Source organism: Gekko japonicus, unplaced genomic scaffold (assembly GCF_001447785.1).
Source record: "Gekko japonicus isolate JY-2015 unplaced genomic scaffold, Gekko_japonicus_V1.1 scaffold4293, whole genome shotgun sequence".
Lineage (NCBI taxonomy): Eukaryota > Metazoa > Chordata > Lepidosauria > Squamata > Gekkonidae > Gekko > Gekko japonicus.
The window spans coordinates 19,780-35,387 of NW_015176102.1; the positions used below are offsets into that span (position 1 = coordinate 19,780).

A 15,608-nucleotide genomic window follows, 5' to 3' on the forward strand; every position below is an offset into this window, starting at 1 on the left:
AGCTGTTCTTGAAAAAGAGTAGTTTCTGTCAAGAGCTCTCTCAGCCCCACCTACCTCGCAGGGTGTCTGTTGTGGGGAGGGGAAGGGAAAGGAGTTTGTAAGCTGTTCTGAGACACCTTTGGGTAGTGAAGGGCGGGGTATAAATCCAATCTCCTTTTTTAAAAAAAAGAAAAGAAAAGAATCCACAATGGTTTTAAGCATAAGGTCAACAAAGGTTAAAAAATAGGCTTTGTGTTTACTGAAAAATGAGCTTTCCTTGCCTTTTTTGGTGAACAATTTCTAATGACCACACCAAAATTAATTGTTCTGGCAATGTTTGATTCAATACTCAGCCTGGCCAAATCCACAAGAGGTTCTTGAGACCTCAAAAAATTCTTCATCAGCTTGAGTTTGCTAAATGATCTCTCTGCAGAAGCTACTGTTGCGGGAACTGTTCAAAGAGTTCGTATTGCTGACATAAACATTTGGAAACAGGTCACCAAGTCTGTATTCTGTTAAGATGTTCAACAGATCCAATGGTTTTAGTTGTGCTTTTCCAAAATTTGACTTCTGTACTGAAGGTAAATGCTGCATTTCTGGCAAAAAATCCTCATCATTAAGGTCATCAGGATATTGTTTTGATAAAAATAAAGCTTTTCCTTTGAAGTCACTTTTAGACATGGTGAATCTTACAATTGAATCTTACAATTAATCCTGCTATAACACTGTCTACCAAAACATAAAAAATGGATTTTCTGAAGCAGGCTCCTTCTGGTGAATCAACTGTGTCATCCATTTCTAGCAAGTTAGCATCAGGTTTGTTATCAGGCAGCCATATTTGGTCCACTGTCATAAGCTTGAGCTCTACAGTCATCGAGAGGAATAGCATGTTCTTCCAAACTATCAGTCATCAGTTGAGCAATTTCTTCCCCTCTTTTGCTGCTACAATCTGCAAACTTGAGAAATCTTTATTGAATTTCATACCGTGTTTCTTTTAAAATTATGAATCTCAAAAGAAATGCTGTTTGTTCTGTATGTGAGGAATCTGGTGTGGCATCTATTACTACTGCGAAGTACTTTGCAGACTGCCTTGCAAGCAAAATATGTTGTTTCACAAGATTTGAGCATTCTCCGATAAATTCATTTTGTGAGTCAGGAGACAGATGATGAATTTGAAGTCGCTCACCCCTCTCCTGCGCCTCCTGTACACCTAGCATGGGCTCCTGAAGGATGAAGTCCCACCTAGAGAGTAGTTCTATGAGTCCTAGAAAGTTTCCACTGTTTGAATTGCCAAGACGGTGGGATGAACCATTAAAAGCCAGACCACGGTCTCCCAAGAAGAGTACAAGACTGATGATGCGCTTTAAAATATTGTACCATTTCACATCTTCAGTTTTCATTGGTGCTTCTAAGATGGTGTTAACTCCTGTCCCAGATAGCAGGTGCCTTTCAACTTATATGCCCAAAGTTGCTCTTTGAAGATGGATTTAGAATGTACTAATACAGCAGCAGTTCCACTACAACAATGGCCACCAGCCTAAACATTCCGTCTGCCTGGCTGGAAGAGTCACATAATCTTCTGGTCCATGCTGCCCCTAGTGGAAGAAGATCTTGAGAACACAATATAACAACAAAGTAAAGGATAAAACTATGCTATGTAGGCCAGCAACATAAAATATAAATCCTAGTCTTCATATGCAAATTTTTATGGGACTCCAGGAAACTCTTGGGCTACATTTGGGGCCCCTCTGGGCCCAAGGGCCCCGGTGCAATGCACCTGCTGACCCACCCCCCATAGGGCCTCATGTCCAAGTTTTCTTCTCCCCCATGCATAGATGGGGGCAGGTTTTTGGGAAGCCTTTTTCTCAGATATCCTCCAAGTCAGGCAGGGAATAATAATAATAAAAAGAATAAGATTTGGACTGTCCCAGACCCTACCTCTGCCAGCTCAGGGCTCTGGCCTGCAAAGGAGCTGATGCTATACCCCAGTCCAAAGCCGCACCTCAGCAGCAACAGCTCCAAAATGGGTGCCCCACAACAAGATGCAAAATTAAGAATCTACAAGCAGCTATACTAACCCCCTCCCCCCGGGGCCAGGACAGGGTGTTAGCTCAGTTCTCCTCCGAGTCCAGCTAGAAGTAAATGGGGCCCGGCCAGAAGTGCTGGTGTCTGTGGAGCACAACCCCCAGCCCCCATAGGCTATAAAAAGGCAGCAGAAGCCCCCGAAGGAGGGGGACTTGGAGGCCGTGGCCAGACCCTGAGCCCCCCAAATATAGGTGTTCTGAGGACACAGATTTTGCCACCTTGGGAGAGAAATGGTCGGCCAAAGCGTCAGAAATGGTACCCAGGCCTCTGCCCTGCCCTTTGAAAAGTGGAGTGCCAGGCCAGGAGCCCCTGTGGGCAGGAGAGGAGCAGACAAGCGGGGCGGGCCTCCCTTGAGCTACTGACACCCTTGGATGATGTTTGGAACCCTGGCAGGGAACCGCGGCAACCAGGATTATCACCTTTGAATCTAGAATCTTCCCTCCAACCACCACCTCCTCCACCAGAATCTCCGGAAGGATGGCAAAGGTACTTTTTTTCTAAATAACCACACTGGCGGGGCTTCGAGGACTTTGCTTTGCCAGGTTTTAAGTACGTCCCTCCAGCTGTCCCTTTAATACCAGCTTGGGCTGCAACATTTCTCAGGGGATGCTATTGAGCTCCAGGCCAAGAAGAGCTTCAGCGGCCCCATTCCAGATAGGAAACCTCTGTTAAGTGGACAGGAGACTGTGGTTGCCAACAACCCCAAGTTAGAGAATTCCAGGAGATTTGGGGGTGGAGTCTGGGGAGGCTGATGTTTGGGGGAAGCGAGGGGCCTGAGCAGGGTATAATGCCACAGAGTCCACCCTCCACAGCAGCCGCTTTCTCTGTAGTCTGGACATCACTTGTAATTCCAGGAGATCTCCAGGCCCCACCTGGAGGCTGACAACCCCATCCCCATCCCTTCAGGTTGCAATCCTGACGTGAGGCAGAGAGGGTCCAGGTATTGGCTCTGTGGGAAGTAAATGCGGCCAGGCCAGAAGCGCTCGTGTCTCAGGAAGAGAATACCGAGAGCCATAAACGGGCACCAGAAGTGCCCAAACGAGGGGGAAGCTGGAGGCCCTGTGGCCAGAACTGGAGCCCTGCAAAGAGGAGTGTCACAAGGACAGGGTCTTTGTCCGCTTGGGAGAGAAGCTGGGGGGACCAAGAGGACACAAAGAGTCAGAAATGGTACCCAGGCCTCTGCCCAGACCTTGGAGAAGGGGGGTCGCCAGGCCAGCAGCCCCTGTGGGCAGCAGAGGAGTGAGCTGAACCAAGAGGGTTCTGCCTCCCTGGAGCTCCTGGGTGCTCTGAGGGTCTCGGAGCCCTGGGCAGGGAGCCACGGCAACCGGGATCAACGCTCTTTGGAGTTAGAACCTTCCCTCCATCTATGGCCTCCAGATGGTTCTCTGGGGAGGCCAAATAGGCATTTTTCTAAACAAACACACTGACAGGCTTGGGAGGACTTTGGGTTGCCAAGTTAGCTGCATCCCTCCAGCTGTCCCCATAATATCAGTCTGAGCTGCAGCGTTTTTAAGGGGATGTTATTCAGTTCTGGGCCAAGGAAATCCTCTTTCTGTGCATCAAACCTCTGTTAAAGGGACAGGACACTGTTTTCCAGGCCAGAGTATTACAGAGGTAATAGCTGTTGGAAGCTAGAATGGTTTGGAGGTTCTAGCAGGGGAGCGCAGCTATCGTATACCCTTGACCGAAGAACGGTACACTCCTTCTATCTGGGATGGTCGTCCTCTTCCACCGAGCGCGCAGCTTCGGGAGGGACGCACATGGAGCGGTGAGGGAGGTAGGGGACACCTGCCTAGCCAGCCAGATCAGCCAAATCAACCCTGATGATCAATGGGGTGACAGATGTTGCAGCCAGATCGCCCTCACATCCTGGAAGCTAGAATGGTTGTAGCTTTTCTTTTTAAAAAACATTTTAATTGCTTTTCTAAACTACACACCTATAGGGTTCGGGGATGGGAACAAACTAAAACTACGAGTAGCAAGAGATCGTTAATACAATTGTTTATAGTAAGGATTATTCCCTATTGTCAAAGTAGTAATTCATGAGAGTTAATACAATAGTTATATAGAAGACTGAGCGAGTGTTCACAAACAAATTTGGTTAGAGTGTATGCTTCTTAGTTTAGGGTTATTAGTTCCTGATAATTATCAGACCATTAGAGTTTCATTATTTTACTTATTTCCTTCCTCTACATTTCTTTTCAAAGTCCTTTTTATTTTGGGGCGGCTTAAGAGTCGTAGCCCCTAGTTCCGCTTCAAAATCTAAGGATTCAGCCGACGAAGAGTTGATAGAACTTTCCTCAGTTTTGTCTTCTTTTTCTGCATCTTTGTCATCCTCCAGTTTCTCAGATCCATCTTTATCTTGTTGTTGGTGCTAAAGAAGTTTTTTCGCTTTGAAGACAGAGTCAATTTTTTTCTTTTTTGCCGTTGAAGTTGAAAGTAAGCCCTTCCGGGGTTAACCATCTGTATGGGGTGTTGTGTTCTTGAAGAAACCATGCCAGGTCTCTGTACTGTCTTCTTCTTTTTCTGATCTCAAATGGAATGTCTTTTAAAATTTTAGTTTGTTCTCCTTGGATTTTCAAAACAGTTCCGCTTGTCACTTTCAGGATTAAGTCTCTTATTGACTTTTTTGAGAATTTAACAAATATTTCCCCGGGCAGCTTATTTTTCTTTATATATTCTGGATATGTATGGTTTACTATATCCATGTCATTTTGTATCGCTTCTGCTGTTAAGCCTACCACGGGGGCCAGTTCTTTGCTTAAAATCTCAGGTTTTCACCTTTCTGCTCAGAAATGTTCTGAAATCTCAGGACATATGCTGATTTTTCCATTTGGAGGGATAGCAATTGGTGATTCTCAGAGATTTTCTTTTTCTCTCAGAGATTTTATCTTTTCCCACCACCTCCAGTCTTTGTTCAAACTTTTTGGACTTAAGATCAACTTTTTTCAGTTTCTTATTTATCTTCTCTGTTTTTTTTTAAGAATCTTGAAGTTCCTTGTACATCATATCCATTTTCTGGTTGGGAGTGGTCATCTGGTCCACTAGAGGGCGCAGGATTGCAGCAATCATTTTGGGGAAGTCTGTCTGTTTCCGGTTTGGTAACCGGAAACGATGAGCTGGTTGCTCCTGTAAGTTTCGCTTTTGCCACCATTTTTTCTGCACGCTGTGTCATTATTTTTACTTAGTAGGAAGTTTTAAAAAGTCTCTTAAGGCCTCTTTAAGTCTAGAAATATTGCTTGTTTGTTAGCTAATCTGCACCTCACTCTGTCACCATTTGCTCTTTTCAAGCCGCCCTCACCTCCCGCTTTAACTCAGTCTGTTCAGGATGGGGATTCCCCTCCCACGCTGCTTGTTTGGGGCTTCAGGTTGGCTTTACTACCAGCAATCAAGTGGAGACTCGCTAAATCATAAGTTTACTCCCATTCTTACTTGCATTTATTTCTGTGGTAGGGAAGATTGGTTCAGGAGGATCTCTTGCGTGCTTGGTCCGGCGTGTGCCTCTAGGTACCATTGCTGGCTCCGTGCCACAAGGACCTATTGGGGCAAAAAGCTGCCTCCATCCCTTGGCATTCTCACGTCCCAGGCTGCAACCCTCCTACAAAGGGTTGCGGGAGTCCAAGATCAATTTGGATCCCTCCCCATCAGCACGTTTGCTGGCCGCTCACATCAGAGCAATGATGGAGCGCACCCACTTGCACGTCGCCAAAAACCGGAAGCCCAGAATGGTTGTAGCTTAAAGGGATGAATTATTTGCCCTTCTTGCTGAAATACTTTGGCAAGCCTGAATGTCCTGTCTGCCATGTATTTTGCTGAGGACCGGGAATGGGTCCAAGGGCTCAGGGTTCCAGCCTCCAGGTGGGGCCTGAAGATAATCCAGAATGACAACATCTCCAAACGACAGAGATCAGTTCTCCTGAGAAAATGGCTGCTTTGGGGGCTAGACTGGATGCCATTTTACCTCACTGAGGTCCCTCTCCTCTCCTCCCCAAACCCTGCCCTCCCCAAGCTCCACCCCAAATCGCCAAGCCAGAGGTGGGAATCCTATGAATGCCTTGTCTTCTTTTATGCAACCACGGCCTTTTTCATTTCCCCCAGTACTTGCCCTTGCCTAATTCTCACGCTGCACCTTCTGCTTTTGTAGAATGTTGATCCTAATATAATCATTGTCCATTAAACCCATGAGTCGTTGTCTTCCTTTTGGGAAGGGCCCAGAGAAACACCTTCAGGGGCAAAGGGTTTGGAACCAGTCCTGAAAGCAGCAGCAGGAACTCTGAGCAAAGCTAGAAGGCGCTCACACACACCCCCGCCAAAAATACCTGGCATTTGTGTTTCCTTGAGAAAGGTAAACAGGCAGTGGGGGGACATCCTGCCCAAGCAGTCAGTTTTCCTCTTGTTTCACAGCTCTGGTTGAGGCCTGTCTTGTTCCACCTCCTCAAGATTTTCTGGGTTGAGGAACACAACAGTCCTGAGGATCCCTGCTGGCCGGAGGGGAAAGAGCTGCAGCAGACAGTAGAAGTTGGAGAGTGTTCTGGGGCAGCTAGGAAGAGACCGTGGGTGTTCAGCCATATACACCTTCTTCGGGTGAACTCTATAGCCTTCAGGGACTAGTCTGGTCTTCTCTTGCCCTCCCCAAGGCTCTCCCTTGCTGAAGCTTGCCTCCAGGCCCACAGCTGCTCCCCAGCCATGGGCTGGGTCCTAAGCATCTGCTGCTATCGTTTCCACCACATCTGCCCTCTTTTGAACATCCTGCTCGCCCATGCGGGTTCTGCCCCTTTGTTGGCATCTCCTCACCTTCGATAGCCTGGGCGGACTGGTCTTCCAGACAGGCTGTTTGAAGTTTCCTGATGCTTCTCAAGCCTGGAGGGCCTGCTCTGACAGGCAAAAATTATTTGGTGCCTTGGTAGCTTATTTTTCTAGCCTCCCACTTCTCTCCCCGACAGAGTGTCAAAGACGGGGGTTTCCGACCCACCGCATCCTTGCAAGGATGATTTGATTCCCCTGCCCCCAGACCTGGACCAAATCTCCTTCTGATATTCTGACCGAGACTGGGTTTGGACGCATCAGACCACACCAATAAAAGTAACGGGCTTTATTGAAAAGATTTTAAAAAGTGGTTCAGGCTTCAGCAGAAGGCAAGAATAAGCAAGTGCAATAAAATGACAAAATCTATTTTCCTACATGAACACACTGAGAGCCCAGTGGCACCTTTAAGACCAACAAAGGTTTATTCAAAGTATGAGCTTTCGAGTGCAGGCACACTTTTTCAAATACATTGGAATGGGAGGTAAGGTTCAAAATTATAGATGGGCTGAACCAATGCTCCCTCTAAGTGGTGGAGTCTTGTTAGCAAAATTCTACTTTATGAACTACTGGCATTAAAGTTGTGAACAAGCAATTTGGCTACTGCAAAAAGTAGATTGCTCAGGAGCCATCCTTCCTGAGCTAAGACAAAAATGTGTGAGCTGGAAGCTAAACAACTGTGAGCTAGCTCACACTAACTCAGCTTAGAGGGAACACTGGGCCGAACAGCAAATTAACATGTAACATTACACTAAAATACAGAGGATGTATAGTCCCTCTGTGTGAGAATACATACGTGAGGACTGAATGAGTTAGCATATGCAATGAGATAAGAAACCAATATCCCTGTTGAGTCCTGGGGAGGTTTTTGTTCTGAGTGTTGTAATAACTTGTAATTCAACAATTTCGCTTTCAGCCTGTCACTAACTTTGAACCTTACCTCCTATTTCATTGTATTTAGAAAAAGTGTGCATGAACACGAAAGCTCATATCTTGAATAAACCTTTGTTGGTCTTAAAGGTGCCACTCTACATATGTTCTGCTGCTTCAGACTGTAGGACAAGGGAACAATGAATGTGATTTCTGAATGTGGGATCTGACATTTCTACATATTGACAGCTGTCACTGTGCCTTCAAAAGTTTAATTATAATAATCTTGGTATGTAACCTAGAATCTTCTGATCAGAGAAGCTTATAGTAGAATATATATTTTATAACTGCACTTTTTGTATATGAAGCTATATATTAAGGAAAAGCATTATGAGAGGCCTCTGGGGATAGAATCAGGATGCAATAAGAATGGAATGTATATTTAAGAAATTGCAAGGACGTCAAGCGCAAAGCTGAATGTGAATCACAACTCTTATCACCTAGCTCCCCAGAAATAAGGGAAAGAGAGACTTGCTTCACTAAGGTCAGAAAGGTTCTCAGTGTTCCCTAATGTTCCATTGCTCTGAAGAGCAGATAAGCAAATGTAATTCCCGATACCACTGAGAGATGTACTGAGTCAAATTATGCTTGTATGATGTTAACTGCTTGGTACCAATTAGAGATTCTTTAATGTGTAAACTATACGGGATGTCATTTTGGGTATAAGACCTTCAGCCCTTCCTGGTTATGGCAGAATACAGCTTTGGAATTGCTGAGTGCAAAGGCTGTTTCAAGGCATTAAACAGATATTCATCTAACTCGTCAGTGGGGTGCTACAGGAGATGGTATCCCGAGGTGGCCTGGGGCTATTCGTCTTCTTCTTCTGCCGGCTGCCGGCTCATGACCTCTGCGATCCACTCTACATAGTTGGCCACCTTGGTGTAAAGCCCGTAAGTGCCACATTTTGCTCCCCAAGAAACTAGGCCAGCCACGTAATAGCGCGTCTCCTTGTGGGGGTCAACAATGGCATAGGCCCCACCAGCATCCCCGGAACAGCTGTCACCGTGGCCATCCCCGGCACAAATCATGTTGTCTGTAAATCTGTAGGCCGAGAGGTCCAGAGGAGATTCAGGCTTCGCTCTTCGGCACTGCTCCATGTTCGCCACTGGGATCCAGGCTTTCCTGAGAATGACGCTCCTCGATCTGTCTTCTGTCCTGCCCCACCCAGTTATGTAGCCCAGTGTCCTCTCCGGGGGGTCATATTCTGGGGATGCAGAAGGCAAGCAGATGGTTGAGATGGTGGGACCCATTTTCACAGGTTTCTTCAACCTCACCAGAGCAATGTCGTTATCAAAGTCTGTCCGAGATTCTCCAGGAGCTTCTTTCCAGCCGGGGTGAACAAACACCTCATCCACAACTAGTGGCTTGGCAGTCTGCATGGTCTGTGGGCCAACTGTGAGCAGCCCAGCATACATGGTTGGGTTCCAGTTTTCGTCCAGCACGTGAGCAGCTGTGAGTACCCAGCGGTCGGAAATGAGAGCCCCGCCAGCTCGTGGGTTGGCGAAGAGGATCTGCCAAGGGAAGTTTCCATGCTCAGCCCTTGTGCCTCCGAAAATCCTTCCGGTATTTTGGATGGGGTTACGAGGAACTCCACAGGCTAGAACGACAGGGCAAACATTTAAATGGGCAAGTCACAGAAAAACAGATGAAATGACCCAAACCGCTTATATTTACTGTATGTCTGTGTGTCAAGTGCCGCCAAGTCACGGGTAACTTATGGCAACCTGTGGGATTTCCCAGGCAAGGTAGTTTGTCGTTGCCTGCCGCTGTGTAGCAACCCTGGACTTCTTGGTGGTCTCCCATCCAAATACTGACCAGGGGTGACCCTGTTTAGCTTCCAAGATCTGATGAGACCGGGTTCGCCTGCGCTGCTTATTTACTACATGGTTGAAAATTAAAGGGTATCCAGTGTGATACCTCCAGGGACAGGGATCAACCTGCCCTCTGCCCTGATTTACCCAGTTCATGGGCTCACATGCAGTGCCAGGTATCCGTGTGATCGATGGACACCTGTCTGGGGCATGGAAGCTCTCAGAACTTACAGAGGCCCGCAAGAACCCTAACCCTCAACCCCAGGGCCGGCCCGAGGTTTTTTTGCGCCCTTGGCGGGGCTACCTTCTGGCACCCCCCCGCGCACCCAATTATGGGGTTGCCAACCTCCAGGCGTGGCCTGGAAAGAAGGAAATCCCGAATCCACTGCAGCCGACAGAATTCCGCACACGGCTCGACCCCCCCCCCCCCCCATGGCCGGTCGGCAGTCCTGGGCAGCCATGCGCGCAGCTCCCTTCCCTTCCCGTGGCGCCCGGGGTTGAGGTAGGCCAGGAGGCGGAGAGCGAGGCGGGGGGAGGGTTGACGCATCGGTGGGGGAGGGGGGCCAGGCGGCTTGGGGAAGCCAACGCTCGACCCGACGCTCCCCTTCCCAGGGAGGAAGCCAGAGCTCCCCGGGGAAGCAAAAGGGCTTCTGTCGAAATCCAAATCCCAGTTTAAGCTCCGCGACCCCCTTGTTGAGACCCAGACGGTTTCCAGTTCAGCTCCCTGCTGAAGGCACAGGCTTTAGTTCCCCACCCCCGGAACCTCTGCCTGGGTCTTTTTTCTTCCCACCTGGGCCCGCCTTTTTCTCCCTGCAGGGGCCGTGTCTGCCTCCTTTTTAATTCTACTTCCCCCCCCCCGGCTTTCCTACATGTGTGTTGGGCACTTAGAAAAAGCACTATATAAACGTTAAGTAGTTATTCACTCAAGTGCCTATGCTGGGAAGTAGCCATCGTATTTTACCCCTCGTTCTCTGTAAATCCGCCATTCTCTGCAGGCTTTGGGCAAACCGTTGTTTCCCTTTCAGTTGATGGCAGCCTAACGGAACGCAACTCTAGGTCTTAACGTTGAGAAGGCACTCTCGACATGCTCCTTTCCCTCCCCGTGGGACCCGTGCGTGCCTCCTTTTTTATTCCACTTTCCCTCCAACCCCAGCTTTCCTGCAGACCGGGTTTCCCCAGATCCGGGCGGAGGGGTGGCGCGTCAGCGGGGGATGGCGGCCGGGCGGCTTGGGGCTGCCGGTGGCGGGCCAGTAATTGTCGTCGTCTCACCGGGGGTCTGCCGCGCTGGCTCTCCAGGGGAGGCTCTTCACCCCCTATGCCCGAGGAGACCAGCCCCGGGGGGGGGGGCTCCCGGGGAGGCCAGCAGGGGGTCAGGCCAGGGTAAGCTGGCCCTGCTCAACCCTACAACTGCAAGAACCACGGGATGCCATCAACTGCACTGAGGACAGAGTGCATTAGGATCAGGTAAAAGGCTACCAGGTACTAGTTTATTGGGAGACTCTGGATGGCCTGGATCCCATTTTGGACTGCCCTTCTTGGTGTGGCTCAGACGTTTTTCGCACAAACGGCTCTCCCCGCTCTTGCATCTCTATTCCTTCGCCCCTTCAGCTGGTTTCTGCAGTGGAATTTGGAGCCCGAGATGCAAAAACGAGGTTTGCTCCCCCTTGTGGCGCAGCAACAGAATTCCCAGAGACAGGGAAGTCTGAAGCTGCGCCACAAGAGAAGTCAAACCTCGGACTGCAAATTCCATTGGGGAAACCATCTGAAGAGGCGAAGGAATACAGATGCAAGAGCGGGGAGAGCTGTTTGTGTGGAAAATGTCCCAGTGATTTCCCCAAGGTTCTGTAGCCCCTTCTGGTGCCCAGCCCTCCAAAACCCACAAGGTAGGGTATGTTCAACAAACCAGTTAGTAACAAGGGCCATCCAAAGGACTGACCAACTGGCACTCTTGCAAAGAGACTTGGATAAAGAATGACCAGGATTGCTAAAATCCCAAATGGTTAATACCAATTAGATGCCAAGGCTTTGCAGATTATTAACACTAATGTTTTTAACCATTATGAATGACTGAACTCTCTTAGTAGACGAAAAGAGAAGAGGTGGGGAGGGGAAGAGAGAGAGGGAGAGAGTGAAAACAAATTTAGGCACTGTACCTAGGATGCAGACGGGAAGTTCTGTTTTCTCATTTTCGTCCACCCATTGCCCAGTGGCAGAACACCGATAAATCCCTTTGGAAACAAAGAAGTATTGTGATTAGTTAAATTAAATTAAAAATTACATTAAATTAAAAATGTTGTGGGCATCTTCTTTAAACCAGAACGGCGCAGCGGTGGGGATCCATATTTTACAATAGAAACTTGAGATGAGTCATATCTGCATTTAGAAAGAGGTGGGGAGGGGGAGAGAGAGAGAGAGAAAACAAATTTAGGCCTTTCACCTGGGATGCAGACGGGAAGTTCTGCTTTCTCATTTTCATCTACCCATTGCCCAGTGGCAGAACACCGATGAATCCCTTTGGAAACAAAGAAGTATTGTGATTAGTTCACTGCTGTTTGTTTGTTTTTAATCCAGGGGGTATATATCCAAACAGCCCAGTGGCCAGAAGACAGATCAAGGTCCACTGGAGGATCACAAGCCAGTTTGTGGTGGGCTACGTAGAGGGTTGTTTAGGATTCTCACAAAGAATGCTGGGCTAAATAGTGTTGACAGCCCCCCCCCCCAGGCCTCCAGCGAGGGATTGAGGGGTAGGGTTGCTGGATCCAGGTTGGGAAACTCCTGGAGATCTGGGGAAGGCGGGGCTTGGGGAGGGGGAGGGACCTCAGTGGAGTCCAGGGCTGCAGAGTCCACCCTATCCATTTTCTCCAGTCTCCAGGGGAACTGTAGTCTGGAGATGAGCTGTAATTCGGGGGATCCCCAGGTCCCACCTGGAGGCTGGCATCCCTACGTAGACAAACTTTGATCTAATCTAGCAAGACATCTTCTTAAGCGGAAGTACGTACTCAGTGCCATCTAGCACCAATGACCTATGCTGTTACATTCTTATATCAATTTAAAAATTATTGGTGGACCGTGGAGTATTCCAGTAAACAAAACAAAAAAGGTAGGCCCCACAAGACTCAGGCCAGCCCAACAGGATCTTCGGAGATTGTTTCACAAGGGAAGCAAAACGCATTGTGGTGCAAGTTTAAAAAAAAATGTTCAAGGTGAAGAAAAAGCTGCGGTGTGTCCCTAGATCAGGTACAGGTCTGTACACTAGGGCTGCCAGCCTCCAGGTGGGGCCTGGAGATATCCCGCTTTTACAACTGATCTCCAGCTGACAGAGATCAGCTCCCCTGGAGGAAATGGCTGCTCTGAAGGGTGGACTCTGTGGCACTGGACCATGCTGAGCCCCCCCCCCTCCACAACCCCCGCCCTCTCCCAGATCCACCCCCAAAGTCTCCATGTATTTTCCAACCCAGACCTGGCAACCCTACTGTACACAGTAGAATGTTTTTGTCTGTATGCATTCCAGAGGTTTGCAGTGCATTACGTTTTGCACTGAAGGCCTAAAAACACATTGAACTGTGTCCGAATACACCACATTGGGGAGAACTTGTCTGTTCAGGTTAGGCTGACAGCCATCTTGGGGGGAAGTAAGCCAGGAGTCTTACAACAGTGTTAAAAACCCTCTTCTCTGTACATTGCCCCAGGGTCTTTGTGAAGCATCTGGGAGTTTTTCACTCATTTTAGATGGTACCAAGTGGAAGCTTCCCTATCAACTGCTGGATTCAAGGCCTAGCCATACCTTATACTATTTCCAGGTCCACCTATCCATTAGTCCCTACTCTCTTCTTGCCCAAACAAAAGAGCCAATCCTGGCTTTCCTTTGCCTCCTCAGTGTAGGAGGCACTTCAGAAGAATGCTGGAAGCACCATCTTTGTCTTTGCAGGGAGGGGGCATCCACTGAGAAATACATGCCCCCCCATCCTAAGAAGATGCCTGGGGTTGGAACCTCCCGACATTTTGTGAATGACCCACCATGTAGGCCTTTTGTGCTGGTCCCAGCTACCTGTTTTCACCATGTGCGAAGTGCCCACAAATTTAACAAAGTTGGGTATCCCTGGGATAGTCTTTTTGAGCCCTGAATGGACAGTATGTACAGTATACAAGTGAGGGACTCACCACTTCCGTTCTTCTTCAGTGCGTAATATGTATGACAGTCATAGTAGATTTCGGCTTGATACTGAGTCTGGCCAGGTCCTGTTAAGTAACGGACATCTGCATTCTCAACGTCATCGGGCACCCCACATTCTGCCGCTGTAAGAAAGATCAATATAATGTTACGAGTAGCCCCCTCCCTCTGCCATCTGCTCCAGCCTGTATGCGCAGTAGCCCTATCCACACGTCCCGCCTGCATATTCACTCACTACACAGGGAGGAAAGTGGATACAAGCATACTGGCCAAAACCCCTGCCTCCACTCAATTGTAACTCATGCAAGGGTCACATCCAGGTTGGACTACTGTAGCTCACTCTACGTAGGGCTACTCTTGAGGCTGACCCTACTCAAGTGCAATCAATACAAAAGAAAACTACCTCGAAGTGCAGCAGTGCTAACGACCAAACTCATCCCATCCCCACAACGAAACTCTTCCTCCCCCCCACGCACAGCAGACTTAAAGAAACAGCTCCAGGAGACTCTGAGAGTGCCTCAAGTGCAATCAATACAAAAGAAAACCGCCCCGAAGTATAGCAGTGTTAACGACCAAGCTCCCTCCCCTTTACGCAGCAGATTTAAGGGAATAAACAACTCTACCCAACCTACTTGGCTGGGAACTGGGAAGCAGCCCCGCCCTCTTTTCCCTGCACTCCGCGGCAGCTCAGGGGGTGGGGGGGAAGAGAGCCATGGGCCAGATTAAAGCCCTGGGCGGGCCACTTCTGGCCCGTGGGTCACATGTTTGACACCCCTGGCCTATTAGGTCACAGTCCCCTTTCTGTATTAGGACTTCCTCCGCTTCCTTCCCCTACTCTGCACATTAGCGTAGAGACATCAGAATCCCTGTTTCCTTTGTTGAAGTTCCAGTGGCTGAAGAGGCCAGGTGCTGAATTCTGTGCAGATTCAAAACTGAAATGTGGCCTGTCTCTTCAACGTGTGCTCAGAACCTCAAGGGAAGAATGGCTCCTTCCACATTTCTCCCTGTCACACTCAGCACCAGTGTTCCCTCTAAGCTGAGTTAGTGTGAGCTAGCTCACCATTTTTTAGCCTCTGGCTCACAGATTTTTGACTCAGCTCAGGAAAGATGGCTCCAGAGCAAACTAATGTAGGCAGTAGCCAAATTGGCCATTCACAACTTTAATGCCAGGAGCTCGCAATATAGAATTTTTGCTCACAGGACTCCACAGCTTAGAGGGAACATTGCTCAGCATGGGTCTCGTGGATCACCTGAAATCCGACTGGGGAACACTGACGGACTGAGCACTCACGTTCACATTTGAGGTGTGAGCCCCTCCACTCGCCGTTGCTTTCACAGCTCGAGTTGAAGGACGTGAAGCTGCTTTGTGGCTGAAGAAAAAGTCAGAGGTGTTAAGAGTCAATTTACGACGGGAGAAAAATACATCAGAATTCCATTCCTTTATTGCATGAGGGGGGATCTCAGGCATGTTACACCGATCTTAGAGACGCTATCTCTCTCTCTCTCTGTCCATCCACCCATCCATCCACCCACCCACCCACACACACACACCCATGTGGGGGCCACAGGACTCATGGGGGCAATCCCATCCCACCCCCACTCTATCGCTGAGTCCTGTGTGGCCCCTGGGCATTTCAGCTGCCCCCACAGGGCCCAATGTGGAGCCCCCATGCTCTCCCTGGATTCTAATCTGGGAGAATCGAGTTTGATTCCCCACTCCTCCACATGCAGCTGCTGGTGTGACCTTGGGATCAGTCACCAGTTCTCTCAGAGCTGTTCTCTCAAGAGCAGTTCTCAGAAGAGCTCTCTCAGCCCCACCTACCTCACAG

The 15,608-nt window shown here is 48.8% G+C and overlaps 1 protein-coding gene across 1 annotated transcript in view; it reads right to left on the reverse strand.

The window, feature by feature from the left end:
* Positions 1–8,516: 8,516 nt before the first annotated feature.
* The window catches only part of LOC107123505 (complement C1s subcomponent-like), a 23,074-nt gene continuing 15,982 nt past the window's right edge, over positions 8,517–15,608 (reverse strand). The window contains exons 8-11 of the mRNA XM_015426755.1: positions 15,071–15,149; positions 13,770–13,904; positions 12,046–12,120; positions 8,517–9,394 (exon numbers count right to left, since the gene is read on the reverse strand). Coding sequence (XP_015282241.1) covers positions 8,604–9,394; positions 12,046–12,120; positions 13,770–13,904; positions 15,071–15,149 — 1,080 coding nt within the window. The 3' untranslated portion in view covers positions 8,517–8,603. The remainder of the gene's footprint in view (positions 9,395–12,045; positions 12,121–13,769; positions 13,905–15,070; positions 15,150–15,608) is intronic.